Source organism: Oncorhynchus mykiss, chromosome 15, assembly GCF_013265735.2.
Source record: "Oncorhynchus mykiss isolate Arlee chromosome 15, USDA_OmykA_1.1, whole genome shotgun sequence".
Lineage (NCBI taxonomy): Eukaryota > Metazoa > Chordata > Actinopteri > Salmoniformes > Salmonidae > Oncorhynchus > Oncorhynchus mykiss.
In genome coordinates, this window is record NC_048579.1 from 58887911 (window position 1) to 58909283 (window position 21373).

At 42.9% G+C, this 21373-nt stretch overlaps 1 protein-coding gene across 2 annotated transcripts in view; it reads left to right on the forward strand.

Moving 5' to 3' along the window:
- The first annotated feature begins 595 nt into the window (after positions 1-595).
- The window catches only part of pawr (PRKC, apoptosis, WT1, regulator), a 79679-nt gene continuing 58901 nt past the window's right edge, over positions 596-21373 (forward strand). For both annotated transcript variants that reach the window (XM_021563854.2, XM_021563855.2), the window contains exons 1-2: positions 596-922; positions 1232-1963. In XM_021563854.2, coding sequence (XP_021419529.1) covers positions 1397-1963 — 567 coding nt within the window. In that variant the 5' untranslated portion in view covers positions 596-922; positions 1232-1396. The remainder of the gene's footprint in view (positions 923-1231; positions 1964-21373) is intronic.

Below are 21373 nucleotides of genomic sequence, written 5' to 3' on the forward strand. Positions count from 1 at the left end.
TACTGGCTGTTCGGTCAAGGTCACTGTCTTGTTTGAACCCGGCTAGGATATCTCTGAGTGAGTCTTCTCCCATTCATCCATATGGTTGCATTACAATCACTATGAATCAGCTTGGCACCCTCACTCAACCTGTGTCCATTTGGGTTATTTTCAACCAGCTCTTATGGGAAGTGTGGAAACAACTATGCACTTACATCATGACCCTCACACATTGCCATATAGTGTTGTTGTGGGTTGGTATGTCTGTTTTGTTATTGAGAGATGAATAATGTTCACCTCTGAAGCGCTCTGGGGCTGGGTGACTCATCCAACGCCTTAGGGAGGTTTTCCGTGGGATCTGCGTGGTAGCATCAACAACAAACTGTCCATAGCAGAGGAAGCTGGTGGGAGGAGCTATAGGAGGATGGGCTCTTTGTAATGGCTGGAATGGAATTAATGGAAAGGTATCAAACCACGTTTGACTCTTTTCCATTAATTCCATCCAACCATTACAGTGAACCCATCCTCCTATAGCTCCTCCCACCAGCCTCCACTAATACAGCCTATAGGTTAAGAAGAATATAAACTATATAGTCTATGATTAGGCTGAGACATTTTTCTTTTTGTTTATTTCCACCCTGTAGCCTAGATGCTGTAAAACAAAAAAATAAACATTCAGTTGGAAAATAGGGATCAAAGAAAGGTGTTTAGACAGCAAGTACAACCCAAACATTTTTAATAACAGAACAGGCTACAACCGTTTTATTTCGTATGCATTCGTGAGTCTTCGTATGGGTTCGGAAAAGCCCAGGAGAGGGGGCTGAGTCCGAGCCGCACTGATATCTAGGTTGCATGTGACTAATCGAGTTTGCCAGTGAAGTAGGCTACAATTCATTCCTACGGAATGTTCACCTGAGAGAGCGGAAGCACTGCAAAATAACAGGTGAGTCTTCTTAGAAACGCATGTCACTGTTGCAATTGTTCACTAAATGAGTCATGTTATTTCCAATAAGTTACTTTATTATTTTTTGCGGATAAAATAACTTCTAAGAATGATCGTGTCTATCTACTGTAGCACAAACTTTGCTATGAGTTATTTATAGTTCATTTATGGGAAGGCTAGTTTGTGAAAACAACTTGATAAACGTCCAATGTGATTAACTTTACACACGGATAGTAATTTTGAAGTGAGGTCGTTTCATTGAAGTTTGGACCAAATTTACACTAACCGTGATTCTCCATTACCTTTTAGACCGAATCGTTTTGAGAAATGTGGTGTCATTAGAAGCGAAGGACGATTGCACGGTAACCTGACTTAAAACGGAAATTACAAATTCCCTGCTGAAGGAGCGAAGTTTACAAACGTAGTAAAGCCACTGGTGAAAACCCCACACATACAAAACGAAAAAAAAGGAACATGGCAACGGGTGGATTTAAACCAAATGCACAGACAGACTTTCTGGAGGAATGGAAGGCTAAACGGGAGAAAATGAGGGCAAAAATGCTCGGGGACATCGCTGCGGCCACCGGCGCGTGCACTGGTGGTATTGCCCCTGCCACTGCGTCCCTGGGGAGCCACAGCAACAAAAGTGAGATGCGCAATGCTACCTCGAGCACCGAACTTAACAACAACGGCAACCCGGACCGCGGGACATCATACCCCATGGCTCGCTCATCATCCTCCTCAGCCTTGAAGAGACCTGACGATGACCCACACCCGACACCAGCCGTCAGAGGAGCGGATACACCGGGGAGTAACCTGAAGAAGACACCGCAGCCGGAGAAAGTGCCCTGCACCCCACAAGAGTCCAGCCCGACTGCATGCAATGACCATGGCAGTGACAAGGAGAGCCCCTCACCCAGTAAAGGCAAAGAGAAGAAAAACAGTGGTCCAAGCGCCAGGAAGGGGAAAGGACAGATAGAGAAGAGAAAGCTGAGGGAGAAGCGCAGATCAACAGGTGTTGTCAGCATGCCATCCACCGAGGTGAGTCCAAGCTGTCTAACTTTCATTTGTTTACAAATCATCGCCTAGTTAATTAGCATGACGCATGGTGTTGGATGAGACTGTTTACATTCTGTACTGGCAACCTGTAGGCCTATGCAACAACAACAACAAAAAAAAAGTTATGAAAAGACGGCATAAAAGTTGGACTTATCTGTCTCTTAGGTCGCGTCATTATCATTATGAAACGAACATTTCAATGTACCAAATGGGTTGGATATTTGTGGGGAAATAGTTTGAAACAGAGTAGCTTTAATGACCAATGAGATGTTATCAAATGGGTTTCTAAAACATGAATTCTTCTGACCTTCAAAAGCCCACATAAACATGTCTGTTCCGGTGGAGTGTTTATGAAGACCGTCTGTCTAGCACAGACATGAAAAAAGTCTCCATGAGTATGCTGAAAATGTGCAGAGGGAGCAGTATCGTTGTTATTGCACTTAAATCATGTCACAGTCTGGCCGCGGGGACGTTGATGAAAGCTTGACCACTAAGAACTTCCACCATCAGGGAAATTATGTTTATACAGTGCCTTTAGAAAGTATTCGCATCCCTTGACTTTTCCCACATTTTGTTGTGTTACAGCCTGAATTTAAAATGGATTCAATTGAGATTTTGTGTCACTGGCCTACAAACATTTTTATGTTTTTAGAAATGTTTACAAATTCATAAAAAATGAAAAGCTGAATTGTCTTGAGTCAAGTATTCAACCCCGTTGTTATGGCAAGCCTAAATAAAAATGCACTTAACAAGTCATATATTAAGTTGCATGGACTCACTCTGTGTGCTATAATAGTGGTTAACATGATTTTCGAATGAGTACCTCATCTCTGTTCCCCACAGTTACAATTACCTGTAAGGTCCCTCAATTCAGTTGTCAATTTCAAACACAGATTCAATCCAATTTCTCGCAATAAAGGGCACTTATTGGTAGATAGATTAAAAAAGCAGCCATTGAATATCCCTTTGAGCATGGTGAAGTTATTAATTACAGTTTTTGATAGTGTATCAATACTAGAGGACGACTGATTATGATTTTTCAACGCCGATACCGATTATTGGAGGACCAAAAAAAGCCGATGCCAATTTGTATGTATGTATGTATGTATGTATGTATGTATGTATGTGTGTACAGTGCCTTGCGAAAGTATTCGGCCCCCTTGAACTTTGCGACCTTTTGCCACATTTCAGGCTTCAAACATAAAGATATAAAACTGTATTTTTTTTGTGAAGAATCAACAACAAGTGGGACACAATCATGAAGTGGAAAGATATTTATTGGATATTTCAAACTTTTTTAACAAATCAAAAACTGAAAAATTGGGCGTGCAAAATTATTCAGCCCCTTTACTTTCAGTGCAGCAAACTCTCTCCAGAAGTTCAGTGAGGATCTCTGAATGATCCAATGTTGACCTAAATGACTAATGATGATAAATACAATCCACCTGTGTGTAATCAAGTCTCCGTATAAATGCACCTGCACTGTGATAGTCTCAGAGGTCCGTTAAAAGCGCAGAGAGCATCATGAAGAACAAGGAACACACCAGGCAGGTCCGAGATACTGTTGTGAAGAAGTATAAAGCCGGATTTGGATACAAAAAGATTTCCCAAGCTTTAAACATCCCAAGGAGCACTGTGCAAGCGATAATATTGAAATGGAAGGAGTATCAGACCACTGCAAATCTACCAAGACCTGGCCGTCCCTCTAAACTTTCAGCTCATACAAGGAGAACTGTATGTGTATATGTATTATACACATTTTGTAACGATGACAATTACAACAATACTGAATGAACACTTACAGTGGGGCAAAAAAGTATTTAGTCAGCCACCAATTGTGCAAGTTCTCCCACTTAAAAAGATGAGGCCTGTAATTTTCATCATAGGTACACTTCAACTATGACAGACAAAATGAGGGGAAAAAAATCCAGAAAATCACATTGTAGGATTTTTTAATGAATTTATTTGCAAATTATGGTGGAAAATAAGAGGAGGAAAACCTGGTTCCGTCTGCTTTCCAACACACTGGGAGACAAATGTACCTTTCAGCAGGACAATAACCTAAAACACAAGGCCAAATATTCACTGGGGTTGCTTACCAAGATGACATTGAAAGTACCTGAGTGGCCTAGTTGCAGTTTTGACTTAAATCGACTTGAAAATCTATAGCGAGACTTGACAGAGTTTGAAGAATTAAAAAATAATCTGTACAAATATTGTACAAATATTGTACAATCCAGGTGTGCAAAGCTCTTAGAGACTTACCCGGAAAGACTCAAAGCTGTAAACGAAGGTGATTTATAATAGGTTGATTCAGGGGTGTGAATACTTAAGTAAATTAGATATTTCATTGTCAATAAATTAGCACAAATTTGAAACATGTTTTCACTTTGTCATTAGGGGTTATTGTGTGTAGATGGGTGAGCAAAAAAAATAGATGTAATTCATATTGCATGTAGGCTAAAACAACAAAATGTGGAATAGGTCAAGGGGTATGAATACTTTCTGAAGGCACTGTATAATGGGCGTGCTTTATGATGTTGACACTGGCTCAGTGCCTTGAAGCCACAGAGTGTAGTCCACATGTTAGGGGTCTGGCTTTTCTGACAGCTGCCCACACCCAGAGCATGCTGCCCTCTGTGGCGTTTCACCTGTAGGTTGACCAGTGTCTGCTGGCTGGTGACAGCCTGTTATTAGAGGGCCGGCAGTGCCAGTAGAGAAGTTTGAGAGGCTGGTCAGAAGCCAAGCCGTAAAGCTAGGTTTCATCCCCACAGATCATGCCAAACTATGTGCTACCATGCCCCATGCAACAACATTGCCTGTGTTTATTGCATTGCATATTTCCCATGGTAAATCTATACCCTGACATGGCGATCACTGTATGATTTGGACCCTCTTCACACAAGGCCTCTGGTGTTATGAATTTTATTGAATAGGTACGCTGGGGCATAATCAGCCTGCATGTTCTGTGGGGCACAATAGCTGTTGAGGGGGTTTCAGAGCAATAGGGAACCCAATCGCGCCACTCTGAATAGCTGATAATGGCTTCACGGTTAACCGAAGCAAACACTGGCTCTTCTGTGGCGTGTCAATCAGGACCACCTCCTGCATTCCAGGAAGGTGTCTCGTTTCAGCCTCCCTGTCCATCTCACCCTCTTTGGCGGAGAATGGTATGTGTCTACTGGCTGTTGGGGACCTCTGACCCGCTTAACAAATGCTTACTGAACAACGGAATACTGCTTAAGTGATGTGTGCGTTTGAAGATAACGCTATCTGAGTGAGTACTCACATTCCCTGAGATCTTTGCTCGGCTCTCCTTTTCTTTCTCTCTTTAGGATGTGTGCGTTGTCAGTGATCCGTTTCCTGTTGGCCTCACCGTGGCTTAGGCCTAGTTGATGAGCCTCATTGTCTGGGGCCATCCATGTTTTATGACCAGCAGTATGTTTATAAGGCTCTGCTTGGGGAGTTGCTTTCACTCAGGAGCGTGAACTTTGTTTCATGTGTTGGGCTGGATCTCTTTGATAAAGGCTGCTGCTGTTGTGTCTGGAACACCCAGGGCTGTTCGTCAGTAGCAACTGTGAACAGGCTGAGTGATAGGGCAGGCTACATATTGGTGCCAATTAGCGCTGGGCCATTCCACGGTAATGGAAAATGCTGAGACTCACATTTTTAAAGTGAAAAATGTATACCAAAAAAAAAGCATTGATTTAAAAGTTTAACAAATCATACAACAAATCATACAACTATATGCACGAGGACTTTTAACATTTTCCACAGGAAATTTAGCAAAAACACATTCACAGAAAGAACTGTGCAGATACAAAGTTTGGTAACGGAATAAAACTGAGGGAGATTGTACTGTAATTCTGTTGGTAAAATTTGCATCTGCACTGTTTCCAGTAAATGTTAATTTATTTTCTGTGTAAATTGTTCCAAGTAGTCATTGTGCATCGAGTTGTATGGTTTGTTAAACTTTGAAATCAGTTGTTTTTTGTTTAGCATACATTTTTAAAATGAGTCTCAGCGTAATTCCGTTACTGTGGTGATGGGTAGCTTAGCGATTTAAGAGCGCTGGTCCAGGAACCAAAATGTGACTGGTTCAAATCTCAGAGCCGACTTGGTAAAAAAATCTCTCATTGGGCCGTTGAACAAGGCACTCAACACTAATTCTGCTAAATGACTAAAATGTCAAACGTAAAAAGGATAGGGCCGCAGGGTATAGCCAAGGGGATTTCTCAGAGCTTCTTCCTGGTTGCTGTTGAATCACTTGTGTGTAGTTCATGCATATCTGTCATGAACTAAGAGGAGTGTGTGTTTACCTGTACATAATCATGCTGATGTCTTTCACTCCACGGACAAAGCAATGTGATTATAACATTTATTTTCCTATGAGAATCTGCTTCAACAAAGTGCCCATTGACAGTTGGCTTTGCCTCAATGTTTATGGCCCATTGGTAGATAAAGCCACAGCTCCAGTCTGATTGGTTGGATTATCATTGTCATTTTGAGCTCAAACCGCAACAGTTTTGTTTAGGATCATATCTAGCTCTGGGTATATGCACAACAGTCTCTCCAGGTGAGTGAGTTGAGTTTTATCTGCAGACAGACCGAAAAGTTATTTCAAAGCCGTCATGCTACAATTACACCATCAAAACATCTGTAAACGCTCTTGAGTGACATACCATCATGTTGAAACAGTTTTTCTTCAGCATCTCTTGCTATTGTTGTGCTTAAAGTAGCAGTGCTGGCAGTGAGGGATAAAGCAGAGAATCTTGAGTGTATGGTATGTTGTGAGTCAGAGCTTTGCCCTGTAACTACATGAACTCCCCCCTTGACCTGTACTGAAGCCCTGGGGAATGTAACATGGATGTGATAAAGTGGCCTGGTTCTAGTTTATATTTTTTGCTTTCAAAACAATTTCTGGTCAAGCCAGTCTGACTCTCACAACCAGAAGCTGTGGCATTCAGACGTCAGACGTTTGGACACACCTACTCATACAAGGGTTTTTCTTTATTTGTACTATTTTCTACGTTGCAGAATAATAGTGAAGACATCAAAACTATGAAATAACACATGGAATCATGTAGAAACCGAAAAAGTGTTAAACAAATCAAAATATCTGTGTGGGGGTACAGGTTAGTTGAGGTAATTGGTACATGTAGGTGGGGGGTTAGTGACTATGCATAGATAATAAACAGCGAGTAGCAGCAGTGTACAAAAGGGAGGGGGGTGTCAAAGTGAATTGTCCGGTGGCGATTTTATGAATTGTTCAGCAGTGTTATGGCTTGGGGGTAGAAGCTGTTGAGGAGCCTTTTGGTTAAATCAAATCACCCATCCTAGTGCTGCTACACTCTCTGCCTGTCCTCTGGGAGCTGTATACGTTTTGCTCCACTACTTCCGTACCTTATGCTGGGGCTGTGGTACTTTCTCTCATCCATCTGTGTTCAGTTTCCACCTCTAAAGATACCTCTCTTGGTGCTGTAGTACGATCATAAATTATTCTGTTCTAAAGGCCTCCCATGGACTGCAGTTCTGAATGGAGTTGTCATTCACGTCTTTGAAAGCAATGGCCAGGGAACGTTTTGAGTATCAGTGCAATAGGGTGTTATTTAATTGTACGGTAATTAGGTGAAATGTAAAGCTTTCTATACATCTGTTCTCAAGGAATGTAAGTGTGCCATTGGGTGGAGCCTGTTGTACTCGCTCCTAAAACCTTTCCCAAACAAGGTCACATCATCACTGGAAATACCATAGGGATTGGATCATGGGCTTGGATAAGCAAGGAATTATTTTGGCAGGGTTTTGGGTTGTTGGTGGAACAAAAGGAATTTGTGAAGTTATGTTAAACTCTCTAATCCAAATAGTGTTTCTTTTATACCCAGGCTCCTTTGCCAGCTATGTGAGTTTACAAGAACATTTGACAGGTTGACTAATTAGCAGGAGTTGTTGATTTGTTTACGGGGATGTCTTTCGCAAAATAAGTTTTAAGGGGGGTGGGACTAATAGAAAAGTTCCAATAGAGCTGTGTGGTGAAAGTTAGGGGAATTCCACAGGAAGTTGTAGAGGAGGAAGAATGTGGAACTACTGTTCGCCTTGTTCCATGACATGGTTACCAGGTAGGCAGGCCCCTAATAAAGGGGGCACCCAATGGTCTCTCAGCACCTCATAAAACACCCTGCTCCCACTAATGGGCTGTGGCACAGGGTTTTGTGCATGTTTTTGGAACGTTACGTAAGCGACAGCTCTCATTAATGTGCCCTCTGACTAGGTGAGGCCCAGTGAATAGCCGTCCATTACTCTGTCAGGTTTAATCATATCACTTAAACAGACCAAGGGTATGTGAAAACTGGAGCCTTCACTCAGAATACAGTAGTCCTGGCTGCTCCTCTAATGGCCCTCTAACTGACCTGGCCTCTGCTTACTCCCCACATCCTCTTTGCTTGTCACAGGTTAATGAGCTCACTTTCTGGCAACGAATCCAGTTTTAAACGTTTTGTGACAAAACATGATCACAGGAGTATTTTTTACAATGTATGCATTTCAGCAGGCCTGACAAGAAAATAGCCTGCGTAATTTGGACTCCTGTTCCGAATGTGTAGGTTTGTAGAGTGTTCTGTTCTAACCCAGGCCATAGATTTCTCTGCTGTAATTGGGTCAGTGCTCTTTAGTTATGAGGCTATAGGAGCTCCATGTGGTAGATTATTATTGTCCAAAAAAGAATGCTCCCCTGCGCTGCCTCTCTACAAGAATGCAAACCTGATTGCCCAGGGTCAATGGGCATTGATGTCTTGAGCACGTGTCTGGTGAATGAGTAACAACCCCCCCCCCAGCCTTGAGCACAACAGAACCACACAGTCATGGTCCCAATGGACAGTAACACGCCAGGCCCTATGAATCTACCTTTTACAGAGACCCCTGTTTGCACATTTTGTTTGCGTGAGAAATGACATGGTCCTCTGTCACTGCTTGGATGACACAGTGGCTGTCTGAGGGGCCAATCATTAACTCACAATCAAAACCAGGATGTTTCAGCGATATGGGAGACTTGTTGGTTACTTAATAAGGTGTTGTTGAGGTTAATGTCCGACTGTGTTGTGAAATGTGACCGAAGGATGGGTCAACTGTTCGAATAGTAAATCCTAGCGTGACTGATCTTCCCTCTTGGTGTGTGGTTGACCAATACTTTAAACTATTTGTTAGTACCAAATTGTTTGTGTCCAATTCCCTGTGAGGCACTTCAGGATTTACTCTAAGACCTAGAGTAAAATGCCAATGCTTTGGAATTGTGTCACGGAACATGGAAGCCTTCTCCTTTGAACTAAATGGGTATTTCTAAGTCGTTGTCTCCCCTCATAGAGGTTAACACCTTCATAATCCAGTAGCAGATGTGGAGACAGTGATTTCCTTTCATCTGTCATATATTTAGGCTTAAGTTTTCCTTTTTCCATACCTGTTCCCTCCAATACCAGCCATCACGCTAACAGTATTAACATGAACTGTTGCATGTTATTGTAAGTGAAATGTCCTGCCCCTGAAATCTGATAATAGCTTATGGTTTCACACGGATACATGGGGTAGTGGTTTTCATGCCTCCCCTTTGGAAACTGCCACTTAGCCCCCCCCCACTGTGTTCTTGTGGAAGCTTGGGCTGCCACATTCAACTGCTGCATGCAGAGATCCCATAGAGAGATTCAGTGGATTGGGGTTTGTCTGCTGATCACAGCGACTGTCAATCAGCAAGCTGGTGTGTGTGTGTGTGTGTGTGTGCGTGTTCCTGCATAAATGTAACTTGTTTGTTGGACATTCCTGTGTGCTTGGCAGCAGTGGGGGATTTGTGAGTCAGCTGTAATCAGGCCACTGCATGATTAGGCATTCAGGAGAACTGTATGTTTGAATTCATTACAGTAGAACAGAATAGTATGCAGCTGCTACCTCTGTTTCTTTCTCTCCTCTTTCTATGGGCACGGAAAGAGTTGTTATGGAGTGTTATTCTTCGTAAAAACCTTAGCTTAATTTTTATGGATGAGCTCTTATAGATGATATGTCCACATACAGTGTCTCTAAAAGAGTTCCAGAACGTTATGTTAGTACTGCACACACAGCTAGAGAGATCCAGCACCACCACAGGCCAATGGGTTCTCTCTCCTCCCATTATGGCACCATGGTTCCCTGTCAGACTTTGTCCCCTGATAAGCGTCAGCAGAAGTAGGCTACGGTATCAGACACGGCAGCATAACAATCTAGCTAACCAAGGTGATGAATAATAAACATGCAAGTCATACGTCTGGGCTATTTTCATTCTGCTTCACCGTGTGGATAAGGGGGAGAGAGTCTTCTGGGTGTCATAAAAGCACCTAGCTGAGTGTAGGAATACGGTTGGTTGGTGATCTACAGGTGGAGGCGGTCAGGAGTGTTTGACATTCCACTGTATAATGGGAGGACTGTGGGGGATGGGGGTCTTAAGCCTAGCTCTCAGTCTTTAAAAACACATTCACTTTACATGCATACCTGAGGAGGCTTAAGTTGATTTGTTGGAAGCTGGCGAAATGGGAGGGATTCATAATGCTTTGAAGAAATCGAATATTCTAACTGTTGACGTGTATGTTGTTAGTGTGGCTCATCTTGTTGATTTATGGAAAATACAGCCAGGCAGGCTCACATCAAAAGAGGAACCAAATGAAAAAGTGGTTCAGGAGAATGTAGCCGATAAACACTCTAAATCAAATTAAAATGTGGGTTCAAAGTGCCTGTGGATATAAAGCCTTGATCTTTAAGTTGTTGAACCAAACAAATATGAATGAATGTGTTGTAGAGGATTAAAGTAACCACATGCCATCCTACCCTTGGCTTTAAAGCTGGAACCTCATTCTGTGTGTGTCCTTCCCCTACTGATCCTGTTGTGGGTAGAAGGAGAGTCAACTTGGCTGTGTTGAACTATGATGCATTACTGGAACGCATCCCACAATGTCCACAACAGACCAGCGATTGGCTGCTACTGGCAGCATACCTACCTTCCGCCAACCCATGTGACCCACGTATGCGTTCCCAGGGGGCCGAGATGGGCTTCCAACCAACACCCCAACCTCACATCCTTCCTCGCTTCCAGCAGGCCTCTGGGGCACTGGAATGCTGTCCAAATCCCAGTTTTTATTTTTGTGCTGGAAGCCTTAAAGACTCCGTTATGTGGATCATGCCAGCCATGTGCTAGGGTCCGGAGGAAAGCTTGATTTCTTCCCTGAGGCTACTAGGAGGCACGAGGTGCACAAGGCCCAAAGACAACAGAGACACGGAGCAGAACAACATGATTAGTAGTCACGCCATTGTTCCAGACCATTTGCTCCTGCTTACACCCCTCATTGCTTACACCCCTCAGTGCTATCCCGTCTTAGAGAACGTTTGTGTGTTCTGTAACGCCCACGGTGACGATTAACCCAGCCAAAGGTTCAATTCTTCTGCTATCAGAAGAGATTGCTTGGTATTGTACCCGGTGGCCTTAGGTGACACGTGGCCTGGCATGAAAAGTAAACACGGTGCTCTTTAATCACATTGGCAGATGCATCAACAAACCCTGTGTCAGTGTCCCCAACCCAGAGCTGAGGAATCTTGACAATATGGTTACGCCCTGTCAATAGGCATACTTTCCTCATCACACGTCCTATCAAAACAGAGTGTCCACGTAGCTACAGTATCTAGGGTCATTCTGTTTACTCAAGGCTGGTTTATTACACCCCATTGCATGTGTCTTGGCATTTTACAAGCTGTCAAGTGTATGGGTGGTGAGCCTCTCTTTATCATTGATAATCATAGCCATTATGAAGAGGTGTTGGCATGCATGGTATCTTTCCTCAAAGTGAAAGCTCGGCGAGGAGCCGTTGTCCAAGACCACAGTGACCTGCCCACCATCGCAGTTTAAACTAAACAAAGTAGCACTTCTTTGGCCTCCCCAAACATACTTGTATTTTCACTGTAGGGGATTTCCATCAAAGGATGAATGAGCGCCAACATGTTAAGTTCATCGAAGCATATCAAATTGGGTGCCAAGTGAATGAAGGCACAACCATTTTCCATCTTAAAAATTAGACATAAGTAAAGGCTTTAATTTCTGGGTAAACAGATGGAAAAGGGGTCTTAGAAACCAGAAAAAGTCTTAAACGGTATGAGAAATGCATCAAAACGCAATGTTGACGTAAAGACTCCTTTCAAATAATATTAACACTTTATATTTAGTATTTGTTTTAAATTGTTAAGCTTCTGTAAATGAAGATGTTTTCTAATTTCTCTCCCTCATGAGAAACGGAGTATAATGAAAGTTCATAGAAGTAACAAGTAATGGTAGACCTACCAATTAGTTAGTGATTTGACTTTTATCATTTAAGTTATTAAAACTCCTAATTCCGTTAGCAAATTGTTAGTTTTCACTTGTTAGCATTGCCAAATTAATTGCAAAGACTGGCAAATCCAGCTCAAAAAGTTATACAAGCTTGGCTTGTAGCTACCGAATGTCATTTTTGGTGAATGTAGACCATTTACAAGCGAGATAAATTATGCACATGTACAATGTTGTGATGCATGTTTTTCTGAAGGAAAAGTGGGAAGCACAGCGGGGGAAAAACTCATTCGGACCTCTTTGACTTCTGGCAGAAAGCCATTCTAAGATATCTGATGGCAAATATTTTGAAGTGAATTGCATACAAGTGTAACTTCTTCACCTCATGTGCACCGCACAACAGAGACTTGCCGATAGATATAAAACGCTATGGACTCACCAGATCACGCCTTCTCCCGTTGTGCAATTTACAAACATACACGTGACTGGCTCAACTGGTCTGGGGAACTACGGTAAGCTTCATAATGTAAACTGTGACGGGTGAAATGAAGAAAGCAATCTGATTTATCTCCTAACGTATTGCAGTTGACTGCAAGTATTAACTTAAAAGTAGCTACAAATATTCACATTTATTGAAAAACGTCAAATAAATTGACGATATGGAGAACATCCTGTGTCTTTTTCCAAATTCCCCAGTATATGGTATACCACCCAAGCCTAGTACAGATCAGGGACCCATTATGTAATTCTATTACCAGGTGTAAATCTACTTCACTTACAGTAGGTCAATAACATAAACAATTGTTTTGAAACTGAAGGTGGGATGTCATAGCTGGTCACCGCATTGTTTCTACAGACATCTTTGAATCTTAATTCAGGGCAGATATTTAAGTTTTTGGAAAACGTGCTTGCATAAAAACCTGAGGGAGATTTTACCCTAATTCCATTGCAAAAAAAACATTTTGTGTACAATTTTCTGAGGAAGTAGTCCTTGTGTATAGTTTTATGGTTTGTTAAACTTTGAAATCAATGTTTTTTTTTGCATACATTTTAAAGTTAAAAAAAAACTGAGTCATTGTAATTCTGTTACTGTTGAATTGCCCAGAAGCAAGCAATTCCACAGTGACAAAGGGTTATATTAAACAGCAATGTAATTCCAAACAGACACAGCATATACATGTAATTTCCTCCCTGTTTGTCTCTAGGAGTCTGTTACACCTCCAATGTAGATCATCTGCTCGCTTACGTTGTAAAACTGTCCAGTGGTCAGATCAGTGCAATGAAGTCTGTTACTGCTCTGTCCCCGCCAGCACTTATCTCTTGTTAGACGTTCTCCTTCTGCATACTGATAAGTATCAGTTTGGAACAGTTTTTTTCCTCCTCTCTTTCAAAAGTACACTGTTGCATAATTAATGCAGGCTTAATTGGTTTTGCCAGTTTGCATCACCCTCACACCTAAAACCCTGCACAAAAGTTTAAATTGAAGAGCAAGAGTCTCTGAGAGATGGCAAATGCCTCCCTTTAATCTCCTGGGTGATGACTGCACTTTCAGAGAGAATAAACCAAATGGTAATTTTCAGCAGGCTTGCCCTGCGCGATTTTGCCTCCTCTCCTCTGTGGGTATGAACCTTTTTGTCTGTGGAGCCCAGCGGCCTCTTAAAAGATGCACGGCCAATGAAACGCTCCACTCTGGTGTGACCGATGGGATTCTCATCCCCAAAACGCCCTCATTGATTGTGGATGCCTGGTCTGGGTTTCTGCTCCCTTTTTCCATGTCTTATTCTTCCTCTCTTTTATGCTCGGCTAGCTGCTTGAGTCCTCTCATGGTATTTATTTATGTTAGGCTGGTTCCACTTTTTTGCATTCTTTCCTTTCTTTCTCTGGACTGGGGACTAGAGGTCACTCCTCTCTGGCTTATCTTGTGAAACTGCTTATTTGCATGGCAGTCCTCTAGTCTGCCCAGACCGTGTTTGTTTGTGTCCGCTGTCCAGAGAGTTTGAGATGCACTGCTCCTCCTTTTGTGTGTCCCGGGCTCATGAGTAAACATGAGGTGTGGTTCTCGTTCTTTCTTTCGCTCTCTCGCGCCGTCTTTCGCTCCGTCCCCCTCCCCCCTCTTTCCTTTTCCCCTGTGGGCCAGCGGTGAAAGCTAGATGGCTGGATCCTTCTCCAGCAAGATGAAGGGGCTGGTGTTGCCTGCTCTGTCTGTCCACAGCGCTGGATTTATCTTTCCCAGCCTCTAAGTTCACACAATCAAGTGCAAATAGTCCATGGACCAGCATTATCTAGAGGGGGAGAAAGGGACAGAGTGCCTCCAGTCAACACTCCTTTTGATGTGAATGATACAAATGCAAACAGCATGCTTCTGGGTATATGGAATTTAACTTTCAAAGGAATGCACAGGAAGAAAGTCAACCAAATTCATGCAGTGAAATGCTCGAAGGCATTTGCCAATTTAAAGTATTAATGTTTCAGATGTTTCATGACAACACTCCCCCGTTGGTTATAATAATGATATTTCAATTGAACACTTGTCTTTTAGTTATTTATCTACCTAACTTAGTTATATGCTTGTCGTTTAATGTAACGTCAGGGCATTGTGCCAAAGCAGTATAACGTAGTAGTGAATCATGGTTTCCTGTTTCTGATTCCCTCTTAAAATGTGTTAACAACTTGACAGTGGGTTATAGTGGTCAGGAGGATATTCTCTCACAGAATAACTCACTTAGCCTTCATTCTGTGAACGTTCTCCCAGTATTCCCAGTAAGTATAATTCAGATACCACCAGGAGAACGATGATCTTCACAAGGGGCGCTCCCGAAAGAGCTGATTCTAAAATTTTACGAGGACATTTCCAGAAATTGACTTTGACTGCAGCAGCAGCTTTTTGATGTGGTTAGCACAGCACATGAAATTGAATTTCCTGTTTCCTGAGCTTCGCCGTTAGCCCCCCACGCTAACACAGCAGCCTTGGTAGGAAAAGCTATTTGCTCTGTGAACAACAGCCATTTCAAAATCACTCTCTTTATAGTTCAGCTCTTGTACTGATGCCATGTCTCATGTTCTGTGTCATATCTGCACATCTATAGTTCCCAGGTGAAAAGGGGAATAGGGAAATGCTGTTTTTTTTTCCTGATCAAACATGGACTTAACCTTTCCCACAATTCCCAGTGATCCCAATGTCTCCTCCTTGGAACCCAGACAGTGCTCTCTATGACTCATGGTCTACTCTAGTCTGCCAATGACCTAACACAATGGCCACTGTACACAAAGCCCCCTTTCTCATAGGAATGCAAAACATGCCCTAACCGTTTCCGACATAGAATATTGGGAGGTTGTGTTACTCGTTAGGCATGCCATGCAAGGTGCGCTTTATTTTCCCTGAATGTTATTCCCAAAACCACGTATTGTCCTGAGCACAATGGTAAAACCACAGTAGGGGTAGTTTCTTAATCATGAAAACATATTGACTTTGAGGTGTCTTTTATTAGAGTAACTTAGCACTTTCCCAAAAATCCGCTAAAAATCAGGGGGAGGAACGTAAAGTATATGTCACATTAGACACTTCAGACAGATTGTGAGGGAGATAGCAGGCACAAAGCCTTGCAGCAGTCACATGCAGACTGTCAGGTTTTTCCTCATGTTCCCAACAGTCCCTCGCTCTCCTTTCTTCTTTGCTTCTCTCTCTTGCTATCTCTCTTGCTCTCTCTCTCAATTCAATTCAAATAACATTCTAGTTCTCTTTTTTTTGTTAATTACTTGACACATCAGAAAGAATTATCTTTTTGTTTTCTCATGATTTGGTTGGGTCTAATTGTGTCGCTGTTCTGGGGCTCTCTGTTTCTTTGTGAATAGAGCCTCAGGTCCAGGTGTATCTCTCTGTAGGTGATGGCTTTGTTTTGGAAGGTTTGGGAATCGCTTCCTTTTAGGTGGTTGTAGAATTTAACGGCTCTTTTCTGGATTTTGATCATTAGCGGGTATCGTCCTAATTCTGCTCTGCATGCATTATTTGGTGTTTTACATTGTACATAGAGGATATTTTTGCATAATTTTGTATGCAGGGTCTCAGTTTGGTGTTTCTTATTTTGTGAATTCTTGGTTGGTGAGCAGACCCCAGACCTCACAACCATAAAGGTCAATGGGTTCGATAACTGATTCAAGTATTTTTAGCCATATCCTAATTGGTATGTCAAATTTTATGTTCCTTTCGGTGGGATAGTAGGCCCTTCTTGCCTTGTCTCTTAGCTCATTCACAGCTTTGTGGAAGTTCTTTGTGCTCTAGGGCTGCGGTGTCTAGAATTTGTATTTGTTGTCCTGACTTAAAGCTGCATCTCTGTCTCACCCAACAGCCCTGGGGAAAGAAGTGTTTTTTTTTGTTGCCCATTTTAACCGCACATTTGTTGTTTGTGTACATGGATTTTATAATGTCGTATGTTTTTCCCCCAACACCATTTTCCATTAATTTGTACAGCTGACCCTCATGCCAAATTGAGTCAAAGGCTTCTTTTGAAATCAACAAAGCATGAGAAGACTTTGCCTTTGTTTTGGTTTGTATGCTTGTCAATTAGGGTGTGCAGGGTGAACACGTGGTCTGTCGTGCGTAAATAGACAAATTGACATTTGCTCACTACATTGTTTTCATTGAGGAAATGTACGAGACTACTGTTAATGATAATGCAGAGGATTTTCCCAAGGTTGCTGTTGATGCATATCCCACAGTAGTTATTGGTCAAATTTGTCTCCACTTTTATGGATTGGGGTGATCTCAGTCGCTCGCTCGCTCGCTCTTAATCTACTTTGGAGAAGCGGAGGCAGTCATTTTGCAGCAGATGAATAACTGTTGAGTTATAGGGACACTTTTAAAATGCCTGGAGGTGATGATGCTTCTTTGTTGTCACATGCCTGTAGTTTGGAGGCAGTTGGTTTCCTGTCACTCTCCCTCTCTGTGGAGGGTTAATATCTCTGGAAAAGCTGAGAAAGTACAGACCTGAACCTTCTGAACCTTCTGAACCTTTATCTTTCACTTTGCGTCCTCTCTCCATTGGATGAATTATTGCAGTGAGATCCAGCATGCTGTCACATGCAGAGAGAGGGAGACATGGAGGGCGAGGTTCTGCAATGGCGTGTAAGGATATAACTCCCCCTTTGCACAGTGTCTGCCACCAGCCACCACTTAAACAAAAACTGAGAGAGTTCCAGTATAAACATCAGTGCTTTAGGTTAAAATGATTATTGGTTGAAGATCAATTGGTCATGGAGGTTTGTTATGTAATGATTTTGTGAACAATGTAATCTATAACCCTATCACAGTGTAGATATCAGATATGGTATAGCCATTACAATAACATAACTATAGGGAAGCCCGTTAGATCAATCATCCAAATACGTTGTACTGCTACGCCGATCATTAACATTGTTTTATATCAGGGTGAATTCACACCGTCACCATCATCGGCGTAGATATAAAAGGATACAATAGGAAAAGCAGGGGTAGTCGCCTAAATCGGTGCTTGCATGACCATCACTAACACAAAGACACCCGCTTTAAACCTGTTGGCTTCTGCTGTCCTTATCAGGTAATTAGATCTATATTGTGGAGACACACGGTTGCCAGAGTCCCATTTAATCAGATGAACATGCTATCAGGGAAACCAACTGGAAACATGTGAAACACTGCCTCCTCCCTCTCCGGTCTTTTTCCCTCCCTCTCACCCCCGAGTGGCGCTTTGAAGCAGGCAAACGGATCGCTTTGGTTCTAAAATATTCAAGGAACCGCTATCAGCTAGCTGTGATAAATGATGTGTTGCTGTTATCTCCCCGTAATCTCGCTCTGGAGGCCTTCCCTCTCGTGTTTTGCCTATTTTTAGATGGAGTCAAAATCGTGCATGCCTTAGATGTATGCCTCCAAGTGGTGTTTGAGATTTAGCTCAACTTGAGGTTTTTCCTCATTGTCTGGTTTCTGCAGGCATGCATACGCACTCTGTCTTATGATTGTTTTGTGAACTCCTCATTGGTTGAACGTGGCTGCTTGCATGTCTGCAAGGCTCTGAAATCCTCACTATCCCTCTATTATTTTTCTCTCGCTCACTCTATCTCACTGCCTCTCTCCTTCTCCACACATCTCCCCTGATTCATTCTTGGAGACTGTTACCCAATGCATGCTTGACCTGTTGGTCTACTTCCAAGAAAATCCATCATCTTCACCCCGAACTCTCTCTTGCTCTCTCTCACTTCCTCTCTGTCCCCCCCCCCCCCCCCCCCCCCATGCTGAACTCTCTTCTGCCACCTCCCTCTGTGCCAGATAAGAAGTGATGGGGTTTGAGGTCATAGACACGGTAATGGCGGTGGCCATCTTGGTCTGTCTTCAGATCCAGAGAGCAAGGGAGAGAGGAGGTTAATTTGCCCAGACAGTAACATTCCCAGATCTTTGTGGGGGGAGCAGGGAGCCATTTCTTTATCATGAATAACAAACGTCATGCTGGGCTGCGCTCTTGGCCATTTACACTGACTGTTTGTCTCTGTCTTTCCACGTTGGACCCTCCGGCTCCCTTGAAAACCACACCGGGTCCATTGCACATTTCTTGGGTGATCCTCTCTGAAAGGTGAGACTTAAGCAGAGGGAGATGTATACTATGAATGTGACGGTAGACAAACTAACACAACAGAGATGGTACTTTACCCTCTGGGTGTTGTTTAGATAAACGAGGGAGGAAGTTGCCATGCGGCTATCCTGTGCTGATGGTAACCAATGGAATGTGAAGAGCTTTAGACGCCTCTTATATCACAGCCACCTGTCCCGGAACCACACCTGGTGTGTCAACTGTCAACCACTCAAACAGCCCACTAATTATGGAAACTGTTGGTGTATGTTCCTGGCATGATGTGATGCCTCTTGTCACTATCTCTGGGGGTGACCTCCATCTTTGTCATTTCTACTGTCTTTGTGTTCCCTCTTCCTGCACCGCCAGGTTAAGGGGAGCGGTAGGAGGATTTCAGTAATGGTTCTCAGGTAACACAGTGGCCATTTTTAATCTACTGTCTCAGTGATGGAATGGACTGGTGGGTTTTTGAGCAAATTACCACCAGGGAATCGTTCTGACAGAGAGTGTGTGTGTCAGGCCTGTCATTGTTGCTCTAAGCCCGCCCACTGTCTCTGTCCTAACTGTTTTGCCAATGGAGCGGCAGTGCAGGAATGCACTAATCACGCAACTCTGCTGCCCTGCCTAGCCCTGCCTAGCAAAGTCTGCCAGACTGCTTTTCTTTGTCAGCACTTCAAAACAAAAGTCCTCAGACCAGACCTGGGCCATTTGGCTACGTTTGCCCTCTCTGGCCCAAACAATGCTGATGCAGAGGAAGTTTCACTATTGTCGGGAAAGTGTTTTTTTTGTTGTCTTGGTCTGCCGGGGGGGGGGGGGGGGGGGGGGGGGGGGGGATGTTAATATAGGGTAAATGCAGTCCGGCGTTCCCCGGATACCTTTTATGTAGAGGGACTAACAATCTCAGTTCTTGTGACTTTCTAAAAGGACATTCTATTCCAAAATGAATTAAAATAAATATGCTAACACCGTCAAATATAATTTCCATGATACTAGCAGTAAGCATTATCACCTGTAGCCTATGTGATGCAGCATAGTGGCTAGAAATAAATAGGCTGAAGCATGGGGTTGCCAACCTGCATTTTCCCGATTGCGCTAATCATTAGCTAAATCCCAAATGTGATCTTTTAACAAGTTCTCATCATATTTGATTAATTTTATATCCCATATATACAGTGACTATAATACCTGTAAGGGTAACTTGGGGTTAAACGCCACCTGGGGTAATACGCCCCTGCCTGTACTTCTCTCAGAACCCCCCCCCCCCCATCACAATTTGTCACTCCCTTGAAAAGATTGAGGTAGGGTCTCGTTTTACCCCAAGTTATCCTACAATTGACCCATGTTATATTCAGCCCCACTCTCCCCTATATACTCATGGTGGATTGCAGTGTGGTAAGGTTCTTCACCATGCAGCTGCTAAAAAGTCTGGGTTTAAAATGGTGCCATTCGTAAAATATTTAGGAGTTGAGAAATAAAGTAACAACAACAAGCTGACTAGGTAAATGGACCAACTCTTCTACCTTAGGTTTGTCTGATTTGTCTATTCATTACTCATTTTGTTGCAGAGCAAAAGTAAATGTGGACTGTTCCTGCATCTTCAAAGTGCGCCTCGGCAGAAAAATGTGTTCCTGTCCCACATTTTGTTGCCGTGGCGGCAATCATTTTGCCATGCCGCAGCTCCACAGTGAATTAACTGCCGCGGAAACACTGGGCTGAATGGGATCCCCCCGCTCTGTACTACAGTGAAACAATGGGTCTCATTCACAATGAAAGGTGTCTCACCAGGATGGGAGTTTCTCTCCACTTTTACAGCAGCCATGGCAGCACCACACCTTTCTTGCGGTGTTTGACTAACATTTCCAGGCTTGTCTTTCAAATGCACACAGACAAAGGAAGGAGCGCCAACTTCATGGCATTGTGGCATTCTTGTTTGATATGGCAACGGAGTAGCTTGAAGCTGGCTTATGTGTGCCAAAGTGAAAGTTCAGCTTTTTCTGGCCTCAAATAAACAACTGTTTCACTCATGAAGCTTCACTTAAACTGTTTTATGTGACCGTAAACTGAGCTATGTGCTTCCCAACAATATTTTCATCAAAGGGAGCCGCACATTCCATATGGTAGTGGGATGTTTTCAGGCTCAGAACTAGAGTTTTTTTTTCTCCATTTTAGTCATTTAGTAGACACTCTTATCCATACTGGCCCCCTGTGGGAATTGACTCCACAACCCTGGTGTTGCAAGCGCCATGCTCTACCAAGTGAGTTACACGTGCAGCAGAACTCTCTTTTATACCAGACAAGACATGCCCAACACCAGCCTCATTATTACAGTGCCAAAGAGGTGTTTTACTGCATCTCTATGCCAAACATATTTCAAGCTGAGAGTTTAAATGTTTGTTTTCTCCCCATCTGTTCTTAAGTAAAACAGCTGTTTTTGATGTTTTGGCCTCAGAATTCAGGCATTTACTAAGT